The 11360-nt window shown below is 36.7% G+C and overlaps 3 protein-coding genes across 3 annotated transcripts; all 3 read right to left on the bottom strand.

The window, feature by feature from the left end:
• Positions 1–370: 370 nt before the first annotated feature.
• cyba (cytochrome b-245, alpha polypeptide) lies at positions 371–2730 on the bottom strand. Its single transcript, XM_087792931.1, has 6 exons — positions 2575–2730; positions 2433–2502; positions 1604–1678; positions 1447–1530; positions 1276–1357; positions 371–906 (listed from the first exon to the last, which is right to left on the bottom strand). The coding sequence occupies exons 1-6, from the start codon at positions 2630–2632 to the stop codon at positions 721–723; spliced, it is 555 nt and encodes a 184-aa protein (XP_087649057.1). The 5' UTR covers positions 2633–2730; the 3' UTR covers positions 371–720.
• Positions 2731–3659: 929 nt separating this feature from the next.
• Positions 3660–7345, bottom strand: mvda (mevalonate (diphospho) decarboxylase a). Its single transcript, XM_087792927.1, has 10 exons — positions 7170–7345; positions 6949–7019; positions 6231–6345; positions 6014–6154; positions 5748–5947; positions 5602–5676; positions 5006–5224; positions 4749–4864; positions 4565–4673; positions 3660–4093 (listed from the first exon to the last, which is right to left on the bottom strand). The coding sequence occupies exons 1-10, from the start codon at positions 7333–7335 to the stop codon at positions 4013–4015; spliced, it is 1293 nt and encodes a 430-aa protein (XP_087649053.1). The 5' UTR covers positions 7336–7345; the 3' UTR covers positions 3660–4012.
• Positions 7346–7994: 649 nt separating this feature from the next.
• On the bottom strand, positions 7995–10956 carry pdcd5 (programmed cell death 5). Its single transcript, XM_087792934.1, has 6 exons — positions 10802–10956; positions 10195–10238; positions 10007–10068; positions 9845–9936; positions 9642–9713; positions 7995–8445 (listed from the first exon to the last, which is right to left on the bottom strand). Exons 1-6 carry the CDS (start codon positions 10865–10867, stop codon positions 8395–8397), a joined length of 387 nt encoding a protein of 128 aa, XP_087649060.1. The 5' UTR covers positions 10868–10956; the 3' UTR covers positions 7995–8394.
• Between the last annotated feature and the right edge of the window lie 404 nt (positions 10957–11360).

The raw sequence follows: 11360 nt of genomic DNA, 5'->3' as shown, positions 1-11360 counted from the left end.
GTCCCCAGACCTTTGCGTGTCTCATTACTAATAGTACACGTTTATTTTTGGCCACGCTAAAAGTCAGAAAGACTGAGAGTTGTTTTAACTTCATACAGAAACAAGGAAGTGCATCAGTGAATCAACACCGCCTCAAATACAATAGCTTCCATACAAGACAGCTGTTGCATAAGTTATAAAGGTCAGACAAGGAATGAAGTCGTCAGTCAACCATAAAGAATGTAATTTTGTCTTTTCTAACCTTAAACGCTTTGTGTTGCGTGGAATTCTCAGATATTGTAACACAGGATGTTTTGTAAGAAAGAAAAACAGAAGTTGCCTATGTTAAAATACTTTCACACACAAATATACATATGAAAGTATCCTCATGACACTTTAAACAAATCTCTTTAATTCACATGAATTCATATATAAAATCCACTTAAAAACACGTTTCCTTCTTATTCAAAAAGGATCAAACATTACTTCAAACATACCATTCAAATGTTAGTATAAAAGAGACAAAATATACTTCAGAATATATCACATAAAATAAGTTTTTCAAATACAAGCAGTAAATGATAATCTACTCCTTCAGACAGTTGAATCGACCCATCCTTCATTTTCGTCTTTCTTAAACTTCATAGAAGGCTTGAATATAAAGGGAAATTCAGTTGACTGCTCAACTCAATTTTAGATCTCACCCTCTGTAACCAATTCCAACAATGTTTGTGCTGGTCACTAGTCTTGCACTTTCATGGGGTTGTCGTAGGCTGCTGCCTCCAGATCGTCCACATGTTTCCGCCTCACATCTGCGATGGCAGGTCTTGGTGGAGGATTGGTAGGGGGCTGGTTTATGCTTACAGGCTTTCTTGTTTCCTGCTTCTTTGGTAGGATGGGTTCCCAATGCTCTCCTCGGATCGCCGCCTTTGAATCAGGGCATGATCACTCTTATTATTAATGCAGATTTTCAGAATCTTAAACTGTTGTTGCACACTCTATAGGTATTTTTGACACAGAATAAAATAATGAAATAAGATAGCATAAACACAAACAAGCAAAAGAAAAACAGAACCAAGCACCAAGGCAGACATTCTGTGATGCCTATTTAATAAAATGTTTTCATTTTCAGAGAAGGTGAAACTGGTCATTAAAAAGTATCTGATGATCGCGCTTCACTCTTGACTGCTTTGATTTCACAACAGCTGTGTGTCAACAATGACTACTTCCTCCTCACCATCCTTCTTTGCTTCCTGTAAAAGATCTTCATGAATCATAGCATTGATAGGGACTTACTGCCAGGTAGATGAGGCTAGAAATGCCAAGGCAGACGCACCCAAGGACAGTGGCCAACATGAACCCTCCCGGCACACAGATGCTAGGGATGAAAACGGATGTCAGTTGATTTGTCTCCTCTCATGGATGGAAGAATGTAGCAAAGCAAAGTCAACATTGATATCAACTCACGCTGCATGCAGAAACGCCCTGACATAGTAGTTTCTTGTCAGCGGCCCGAAGGCTTTCACACACACAGTGAAGCAGTACTGACCTCTGAAGAGAAAATGGTTCAACATAATGGGAAGACTTGTGACGGCCATTAGCAAGAGACCAGATTCACACTTACGATCTTTCCACGCTTGTGCCCTTTGACCTTTTGCTCCGAGGGTACTCAAGCAAGCAGACAAAAAACCCAGCAGCTCTGACCTGTCTGTCAAGGAGCATTTGAAACATTTCAAGACAAACAACTCAATCAAAGCTTAAATTGTTTGGCAAGAATAGTGTGTCATAAATGTGACTCAATATCACTAATTGTAACTCTTTACAGACACTAAACAAGCAATAGATTGTGTAGCTTACACAATGACATGTATAAAACTGTGTGTATTTTATGTGTATACTTAAGATTTATTTCTTAAATGCAACAGCCTGTTGATCTATAGTCGGATAAAGTATGTTTAATGTTCTTGTTGTCTAAAATATTAATACTAAGTAGCATTAATGCATCACTAAGTGGGATTCATAAATATAATCCATGTATCAGTCAAACTAATTTGCCGAGTCACAACCATTTGGAAATACATGAGGGAAATGTCATCACCACACTTTGAACTGTTTGAATAATCATTCCAAGAATATAATAATCATATTTATATAAATATAATATATAGATTGTTTCAACACTGGTGAAGAACTAGTGAATATAATAGAAGAAAATATTAAATAGTTAAAGGATGCATTTCAGTAATTATTTAATATTAACACAATTACATTTATTTAAATTATTATACATTTGTCTGATTTTTTCTATGTTTACTTCATTTAAGAGCTCACAGGAATAATAATAATGATGTTTGTAAACGTGGGTTGGAAGACTGCATTATACTTCAAATATACACTTCAATATAGTTATGTTTTGAGCATGTAGAAGGTGTTTTGTCTGAATCAAAGGATACACAGCATAAGCAGCAAACTGCCAGCCTCTGAACTGTCCAGCCACTCCGACTATACCCCCTGTGAGGAGAACTGAAGGAAGAAAAACTTTAAAATACATACATATATTGTTTTTCTCCAGCATGAAACTAGTCCTTGACTTACTCAGTCCAGACGCCAGCGCCTGCTCGTTAGCCCACATCGCCCACTCGATCTTCCCCATCGTCTTCTGGCTCTCTGCAGACTGGTCGGTCTTGTTAGGATCCTCGTCCTAAACCGATGTAAAGAACGAGGAAGAAGTGGTTTTTACGTGCTGATGGGAGTCAACATGTGAAGAATGGGCAGGTCTGACTCCCAGGTGCCTACGTCATTTCCGCTCGGACCGCGCGACACACACGCACCTGACAGGTTAAGGAACTAAAACCAGGAAATGAAAATCTGACTGGAAACGAGGAAGTGAAAGTCCAGCAGATGACATTTATGACTCTCTTGGTAAAAACAGAACATAAAAAACCCAGTTAAGAAAAAAAAGAAACTTTCTGAGCACCAACCATGTTGAGATCAGAAACATTTATTTAAAAAGAGTAATGTACAGATATTTACATTTAAAGCTGAAATATCTTTCCTGTTAGTACCACGAAGTAGACCCTCCCTTGTTGTTAAAACCAGTCAAAGACATTTGCTCTTTTTACTTGGAATTCTATCACCCTTGATGTTTCTAATCATGTGTGATACAAATAGCCATGTTCGTATAAACAGTTGTTCAAGTTTTCCATCCTCCCTCGTGGAGTCTTCATTCTTTCAGACCTATACATATAAAATCAGACTTATGATGTTGTTTCTTTGGTGTCACAAACCGTAATTATTAGTAATATATATGAAAAATTATATAAAAAGTTGAGTTGCACTTCGTTTAAGACGCTTCAGTAGAAAATGTTCTTAACATTCTACTAGCATTGACCCTCATGCATCGATTTTGTGAAGTGTACAACATAAAGAACATGCTATTATATAAATAATTTAAAAACATGTCCTTGTACACATTTATGATGTTGAGGTCAGATTCCAACAGATCCCATATGTCCGTCCCATAAAGAAACTGAGCTCACAAAGGGACAATAACCTACTGCTTTTTTTTAAACTCTGTCCAGCTGGGCAGGTACAAAAATATTGGTTTTCTGGGACTGATTTGTCACCGAGGCCAGCAATTACCTTGTACTGACCTGCAAAAAACAATCTGATGAAATGAATTTAGGCCATGTGACTCATTTCCATCCATTTTATTTTTAAAAAATGTTTACAGTATTAATGTCACACAGATGAATACGAAGGATCATGTGATCTCCTTTGTGTTTGTAATTACCTGTCAAGTAAATCTGGAAGCAATTTAGCTTGAATACAAAGTTGTATTGAATTGTACTCTTCATTGAGCAACATGTTCAGAATGTCAACATAATTTGACAAATTACTCTAGGAAGAAAATTCTGTTTCAATTTAAAACAATTAAGTTGCCTCATGTGACCATGAAACAATAGCTAAAAATGTGATCAACGGAGTTAAAAAGAAACAAGTTAATTTCTCGTCTTGTTCAGCATCGCAGATGTCAAGCTAAGACGATAGGGTGACCATCAGATCCTAGTAGATGCTGCTTCGGATCCTCCACCACACGTGGTCCTGGTCCAGGCTGGAACAAGACACAGACATCAGAGGAAAGATTCATATAGCCCAGAGTGACATTTTATATGTGCAATGAGGTCTAGAAAGGTTACCCTTAAAACTAAATTAAGAGGGTTCGGTAGCTAATGTTGGAAATTATAAATGTGTTCACAGACAATAAATAATCCGCCAATTATGGCCTGCAAAGATTTTATTTGGCCCACAAAGCCTAACTAGTAAAGTGCACGTTTGTGCAATTGCAGGGAGTGTCAGAGAGCACCATGATGCTGTAAAAAAAAGATGGCTTACTAACAACAAAAAAAAGAAGGATGGGCTTAAGCATTTTTAAATTATAAGTGAGCGCCGATAATTTTGACTCCGTTTAAATGTGTTTTGACAACTTTTAGATATTATAATGTCAGTTGTGATCAAGCTGAAAACATATGTGCATGTTTGTTCGATCAACCCATGTTTTAAAAGGGAGTGGATTCAGTCATACCTGAGTACTTATGACATAGCCGATTCCTTTGGGCATTGGCTCTAAACGAATGGCCCGTTTTAAGTCTTCAGAAAGAGTCACTTTTTCCACAGGGAGACCTTTTATGAATCTGCAGGAAAAAAACAAGTAATTGTTTTTACTTTTTTAATTAATTAATTAATTTACAAATTATTTGTCTACTTACTGTACACCATTAATTTCCGGTGGAAAGAAGTGTTGGACGAGCTGGACAAACTCTGGGATGTGCTGCTTAAGAGTGAAAATCACAGCGTTGGGTCCTGCATCAAAGGTGTACGCCACCTGACAGAAGCAGAAATCAAATGTGGAAAAAAATGTTAATTTAATTTTAAAAAACAAAAGAAAACCTGAAATAATTATTTGAACAATCTTAATAATAATCACACGAAATATGTCTTCACAACATGACAATTAGATGCTCACTCTTGTCTCTTGACAGTGTTTGTTGTAGCAATGCACCAAGTGGATGATCTGTTGAGAGACTCTGTTCAGGTAGAAGATGGGCGGGAAGGTGTCCAGGCAGGTTGCATGGAACTGGTTACTGTCTTTCATTGTAAGTTCTGCAAAGGCAACAAAGTCTTTCCTCCTCACAGCACTGATCATCTCCTCCATGCGTCCTGGAACCACAGACTCTGCCCGGTGCTGGAGAACGACACACACATACACAAGACAGATAATGAATCTTTCAAAGATGAAAAGCGAACGCAGATCTTTTTAGGAAATGTTTTAAATTCACAGAACTCTTGATCAGTAACATCAGATGTGTTCAGATCTAGTTTTACTGACAGAAAGAACCCTGTACTGCACTGTGAAAAGGACGTGCTCATTTCTTCAAAGGGTCAATCCAAAAACACTGTTGCCTTTAGTGTCTGGTCGATTTATTGAGCTCCTAAACTGTTTTGAAATAAATTTAGATTGGATTAGATTAGATTGACTTAATTAAAGAATCATAACAGCCATTTTCTTATCAGATTCTGAGGAGTGGAATTTACAAAACTGTATTGCAAGTGTTTTCTCACCTTCAAAAGAGAGCTTGTTTCTACACTGGTTTGCATCCCAGACGTGCTTCCAACATGTTTCCTCTCTGCACTTGCCTGTGAAGGGGCGCATAAAGTATTGATCAAATTATAGCGTTTATTCTACAGAAAACAGATTTAAATCGCACCACGAGAACGAGAATCCTGAGCTCAGACCAATGGCTCTCTGGTTCCACCTGCTGGGCAAGACTGTCTTTTCCATCCTTCTTCTGGCCCATGAGCCACTGAACAAATCCACCATACATGCTCCTGCACGCGCTTCCTGAACCCTGCCGAGCAATCCCTGAGAGTTCCCCCTCCACGCCAAACAGACGAGCTAGAGTGTAGACTGCAACAAAAAAAATGGGTTAAAAACACTTTATTCTTGCGGCTCATTGATGACAAGAAATTCTACCGAGACAAGCAAATCCAGCAGCAGAAGACGCCAGTCCGGCAGCAGTTGGGAAGTTATTCTCAGAACATATGTGAACCTTGTGAGACAGTCCAGCAGCATCAGAGTCAGCGTTGCTGCGTCGCTTCCGTGCCAGACGTCGAACTGTACAGAAAGATCAGTGTTATTGTTAGTATCGCATCATCTGTCTGCGAAAACAAGTTAATAAAAGCACTCTCACTCTCTCTCAGACAGGCCTGTAGTCTCGGGTGGTTGATGTCCTCCTCCTTACCATTCAGCCATAGTTTATCTTCCTCAAACAACCTGCTTGTTGCGGCTGTCGTTGTTGTTTTCAACTGCAAAAATTAGATTTGTATTGATGGAGAGACGAGTTTATCAAAATTAAGTCAACAACAGTGAATATAGTGAATGATCCTCCTCTCTCTTTGCGCTTGATGGAGTCTACTGACTCCTTCAAGAAACATCTTAAGACGTTTTTATTTGTTCAGGCTTTTCCTTGATTTTCTGGAACTCCTGTTGTGTTATCAGTTTTATCTTGATCTTGATGAAAGTATATACTTTATTGAATATTGTTTTGATTGTTTAAGCGTTTCGTGACCCTGGTCTGGAAAAGCGCTATACAAATAAAAATTACTTACTTACTTACTTACATAGTAGTGAACATCTACCTTGATGTAGGTCTTATTTTCCCAAATGTTAAGTTTGTATGCATGTTTGTTTATGGTACTAATAAGAGGTAACTACTCAATCTTAGGAATATGGTCCTACTGTAACAATCTGTTGGTATGTGTATGCTTTACTATAAGACTTCACTCATTTAAGTCAGATATTACCCCTCAGCAACATTTGAACTATACATATACATATAGTATAAGCGGCCAGGCACAACACAAAGTTCAATTCAAGTCTGTTGATGTTATTTAAATATGTTGTATTACCTGGTCTTGATGCAAAGTGACGCTCAACGATGAGTTGATGGGTAGAATCAGATCTTCGTTTCTCTTCCCCCCTAAAGCAATATATATATATATAAATATAAACACAATAGAAACTTTTTTTTAAATCCAACGAAACCATGTAACTACTGGTAAACAATATTAAACACATGACATAAAGCGTGAATAAGATATGACGTACGGCTGAAGTCGAAAATACTCACAGTATTTGATGACAGCAATATTTACAGGAGCAGTGCATGTCACAACCTGCGTTTTGTCCATGATATCTGCTGGCATGCTGAAATGTATGAGAATGGTTTTAAAAGTACAACTAACGGTGTGGTAGAGATTCAAGTCTGTGAAAAGTCCAGAGAGCGTTCGGTACATATGAGAGCTACCATTTCTGAACCATACGACAGACGACTCTGGTTACTGATAGGCTGGTTTCTAACATGTGACAAAATACTCCCACCAATGATCACCAGTCTACTGAGGCACTACAGCCGAGTCAGCCAATCAAAAACATCTGACCACCCTCGTGTGAAAATGAAGACACTATAGCCCCGCCTACTTGACTTCAAGGAGCGAAGTGAATGAAAATGATTAACATTTGTAGTTTAAAAAAAAAAAATTGGAGAAGGTATTTAAAAAAGTTTCTCTCTACAAATTATTGGCTTGCCAATATAATTAAAACCAGTGTTTAACCACCGTTTTATAACCCTATACACCAGGGCCGGGTCTAGGCAGGGGCAAGAGGGGGCCTGGCCCTCTCAAACTTACATGTAAGTAAGTAAGTAACAGCACAATGCCCCCTCAAGATTTGTGGCTGCCCCCTCATACATGCCTGTCTAGACCCGGCCCTGCTATACACACATACACGATCTTTATTGAATCAACAGTCCTTAAGCAGAAATTAACATATATTGAGAGAAAGAGATATCATTTTTTACGAATCTAATGATTATCAGCCACCTGATGCCAATTCAACCCAGAAGTACTTACATTTTTTGTACTTTGACAATGATTTTAAGACAGCAATAAACAAATCAACTTAAGGCATTTTATTTATTTTTGTAAACAATCCAAATACAGGTATGCAGTGAGAAAATGAACAAGTGCAACATCCAAAATAGATGTTTTGATGGGAAGAGAAAACATTGCAGCAGATGTGAAATATACCAAAGCCTTAACCGCCTTTTGCTTTCCTTAAGGGTCACCTATTGGCAAAAGTTTATCAGCATCAGCACCCATTTTGATGAAACATACTGAAGATATTTTGATGAAAAATAATGTCACTTTGTCTTTTTTATCATGACGAAATCACTGCTTATTTAGAAGCAACACAGTAGCTGTGCTCGTCCTCGAGATGGAAGGGTGCGCCACCATTTAGGGATGAACCAAACTAAGAAAACATGTTGCAGGGTCTCTGCCTAGATTCCAGTTGGGTTAATCATCTTCATCCTCTTCATCCGAATCCATCACCCTCCGTCTGTTGAACTGAAAAACAAAGCATTGAACAGTTTTATCTTCTGGAAAATAATTTCTCCTCATCCTCGATAATCTTAGGTTACTTTACAATGAGAACAGTAACTGAAGACATTGTCATTTTGCCATGCTTCTTCCTTTGTAACAAAACATTGACGTTCTCATGTATGTCAACATTCTAATTAGGGATGCACAGATCTGACTTTTATGGTCTAAATACCGATACACTGATCCGTTACCAGTGTTTAAATATTAACTTTTATTCCCAACTTTGAAATAACACTGGTTTTGCTTTGAATAAGATGCAAAATAAACAATACAAAGATTGTATTCATTTAAATAAAATGAACAAAGTGTTTATATTTTTAAAAGCATATTGAGAAAATATAGAGAATTGTTCAATTGTAAACTGTTTTTACCCTACAACCGCATAACACAAAGACAGTCTGTACAACATACTATAAAGTTACAAGTTTGTGAGGAAAATAGCGCAATAAACCTGGCAAGCAACTCTTTAAATGCACACAAACATGCCTGGAATATATGTATATATGTATATATATATATATATATATGGGAATACAAGGGGAATACAGTACCATGGTTCTTAATATACAAAAACGTGGCAATAGCCCTCATTTTAGATCCACTTTTAGGACTGTCCATCTAAATAAATTTGAGCGCTTTTTTATGTTATTATCTAGTCTTTGCAGAATTGCCATAGTTAGCTTCTTTGTTTTGTCAGTCTTCTATTTTTCTAAACTGCTTTGTGATGCGTCTTTAGATGCTTGATTAAGTTATCGGGATCTATGCACCCTTAGTCCCAATTTGGTTAATCTTGTTTTCTAATCTAGTATATACCGCGATATCATACTGATTTGTCCTCTTAATGCAGTCGACTTAAACATAAACTTTCTTTCGCTTATAACTAAGAATCCAGGTATAACAGTGAACCCCGACATATACCTTAATAGTCTTGCATGTTAATCATTCAATAACACTTCATACACTGATTATAATTATTGTTTAAATGGAAAAATACATCTACAGGGGTACTTCTGAAACAGTAACATCAGTATAATTTTTAAAAATGTAGTTACTAATATGCCTCAAGTCTGCTTCAACCGTCGGGTGAAAGTGTTTCAGCCATCACATTTATATGTATATCAGCACATCAGCTAATGAGATATTGGAAACTTCAAACTCACTTTAACAGTCGTCTTCTTTTCGTTCTGCTTGTTGACCTTTTCAAGTATCTCGATCAATCCGGACTCTGAGATCTGAAAAAAACAACAACAAAAAAGAAGCTTAAAAACACTTGTATGCAGCAAGCATTACTGTACCAAGTAACTTTCACCTGATCTCTGCTAAAATAACAGAAAGACTAATTAACAAAAACCTTTTTTTTTACCTTTCCCCCCAACTGTCCAAAACGGGCCATTTGTATCAGGTAGTTCTCGACGGCTTTGGCTTTTTCAGGCTTTACTAAAGCTAAATTGCTTACTGAAAATAAAATGAAAACAAGTTAATTCATATTTTAGTTACCAACATATATTGCAGTTGAAGTACTTACATCTAGCTCGCGCAGCCTGTTCTAGAACCTGGGCTAATATTGAGTTTCTCATTTCTTCTTCTCTGTTGACAAGACAAAACAATTGACAATACTGTTATTCAGATACAAACAGGGGAATGGAATAATATTATATATATATATATATAATGAAACAAAAAGTATTTATACTAAAATTAATTAAAAATTACCTCTGTTTTGCTTCTTCTCCTTGCTGATTGTTTGATGAGCCACCCTGAAGGAAAATAAAATTAAAATAAAAGGACCACCATAACATAATGACAAATATTTAACATGGAAAATAATAAGTTTACAGAGTATAACACTGATATAAATATATATATATATAATACAACAACAACTTGTGCAGCATACCAATAATCATTATAACAATTATTTAATTATTAAAAATAAACTGATGATCTCATTTAGTTTAGTTTCTTACAGTATTGTCAAAATACAAGAAAATGTCACAGTACACAATTCATCCTCAATGTATTTTTACATGTATTAATAAATACAAGTATGACAAGTATTTGTCAGAAAATACATGCAACAATAGATGGGTGTGATCCGTCTTCTCATTACGACCAGCTTCTTCTCCTTCTATGATTAAATAAAGGCGTAGCGCATGTGACTTTATTTTCCATGAATTGAAATTTGTTGTAAAATCATCGAACATGAGAAACGTTGTTTACAAGAGTGACATTTTTATCTCCACATGCTAACCCGGGCAGCTAAGCATCTCCATATAAGGGGAGCGAAAACACGTTTCTCTCAAGATTCCTGTCTCTTTACCCCTTGTTTTGCCTGGAGTTCGGCCATCCTCTGCTGTCGTATTGCTTGTAATTCGTCGTCTGCCATTCTTTATTGCAAAAACGTAGACGGAAAACAAAGAAAAGTGATTTAGCAGTATCGTCACCAAGTAGCCAGCCAGGCCCGTCCTTCACAGGGAAGAGTAATCGAACACGGCGAGTCGAGTCTGACAGGCTAAAGCAATCGAAGTCAATCGCTGGAGCCATTGTTGTTAATACAAATAAAACATGTACTCGTCTAACAATACCAGATTTATCCATGTTAATCCATTATAAATGGATGTTTTTAAACGTAATTTTTCGGTATTCATTTTTATTCAACTACTATGAGTAATTTATTAAACGAAAACATAAATGTCCAACTTTATCATGTGAAAGTGTACAGTTCTGCATTTCTATGTGCAATTGTATGGATGATTTATTCAGTTTTATTTACTGAATGTGTAGTTTGTAACTTGTAATCAGATATATGGACGAAGCACAAATGGAACCTTTTTTAATGTTATTGAGACATAAATGTTTAATTGGGTTTAGAAAAGAAC

Source organism: Callionymus lyra, chromosome 6 (genome assembly GCF_982586985.1).
Source record: "Callionymus lyra chromosome 6, fCalLyr1.hap1.1, whole genome shotgun sequence".
Lineage (NCBI taxonomy): Eukaryota > Metazoa > Chordata > Actinopteri > Syngnathiformes > Callionymidae > Callionymus > Callionymus lyra.
The sequence above is the reverse complement of the archived record's forward strand: the minus strand, read 5'-3'. Positions and strand labels throughout refer to the sequence as shown.

What these genes read in the sequence shown, in the direction of transcription:
- cyba (XM_087792931.1), bottom strand. Translation starts at nt 2,632, where the DNA reads ATGGGGAAGATCGAGTGGGCGATGTGGGCTAACGAGCAGGCGCTGGCG. An exon ending in CAGTTTGCTGCTTATGCTGT is followed by an intron (nt 1,679 to 2,432) that starts GTATCCTTTGAT and finishes CAGACAGGTCAG; the next exon opens with AGCTGCTGGGTTTTTTGTCT. An exon ending in GGCACAAGCGTGGAAAGATC is followed by an intron (nt 1,531 to 1,603) that starts GTAAGTGTGAAT and finishes TTTTCTCTTCAG; the next exon opens with AGGTCAGTACTGCTTCACTG.
- mvda (XM_087792927.1), bottom strand. Translation starts at nt 7,335, where the DNA reads ATGTACCGAACGCTCTCTGGACTTTTCACAGACTTGAATCTCTACCAC. An exon ending in TGCTGGATTTGCTTGTCTCG is followed by an intron (nt 5,948 to 6,013) that starts GTAGAATTTCTT and finishes TTTTTGTTGCAG; the next exon opens with TCTACACTCTAGCTCGTCTG. An exon ending in GCTATGTCATAAGTACTCAG is followed by an intron (nt 4,094 to 4,564) that starts GTATGACTGAAT and finishes GTCTTGTTCCAG; the next exon opens with CCTGGACCAGGACCACGTGT.
- pdcd5 (XM_087792934.1), bottom strand. Translation starts at nt 10,867, where the DNA reads ATGGCAGACGACGAATTACAAGCAATACGACAGCAGAGGATGGCCGAA. An exon ending in ACAGGCTGCGCGAGCTAGAT is followed by an intron (nt 9,937 to 10,006) that starts GTAAGTACTTCA and finishes TTTTATTTTCAG; the next exon opens with TAAGCAATTTAGCTTTAGTA. An exon ending in AAAAGAAGACGACTGTTAAA is followed by an intron (nt 8,446 to 9,641) that starts GTGAGTTTGAAG and finishes TTTGTTTTTCAG; the next exon opens with TTCAACAGACGGAGGGTGAT.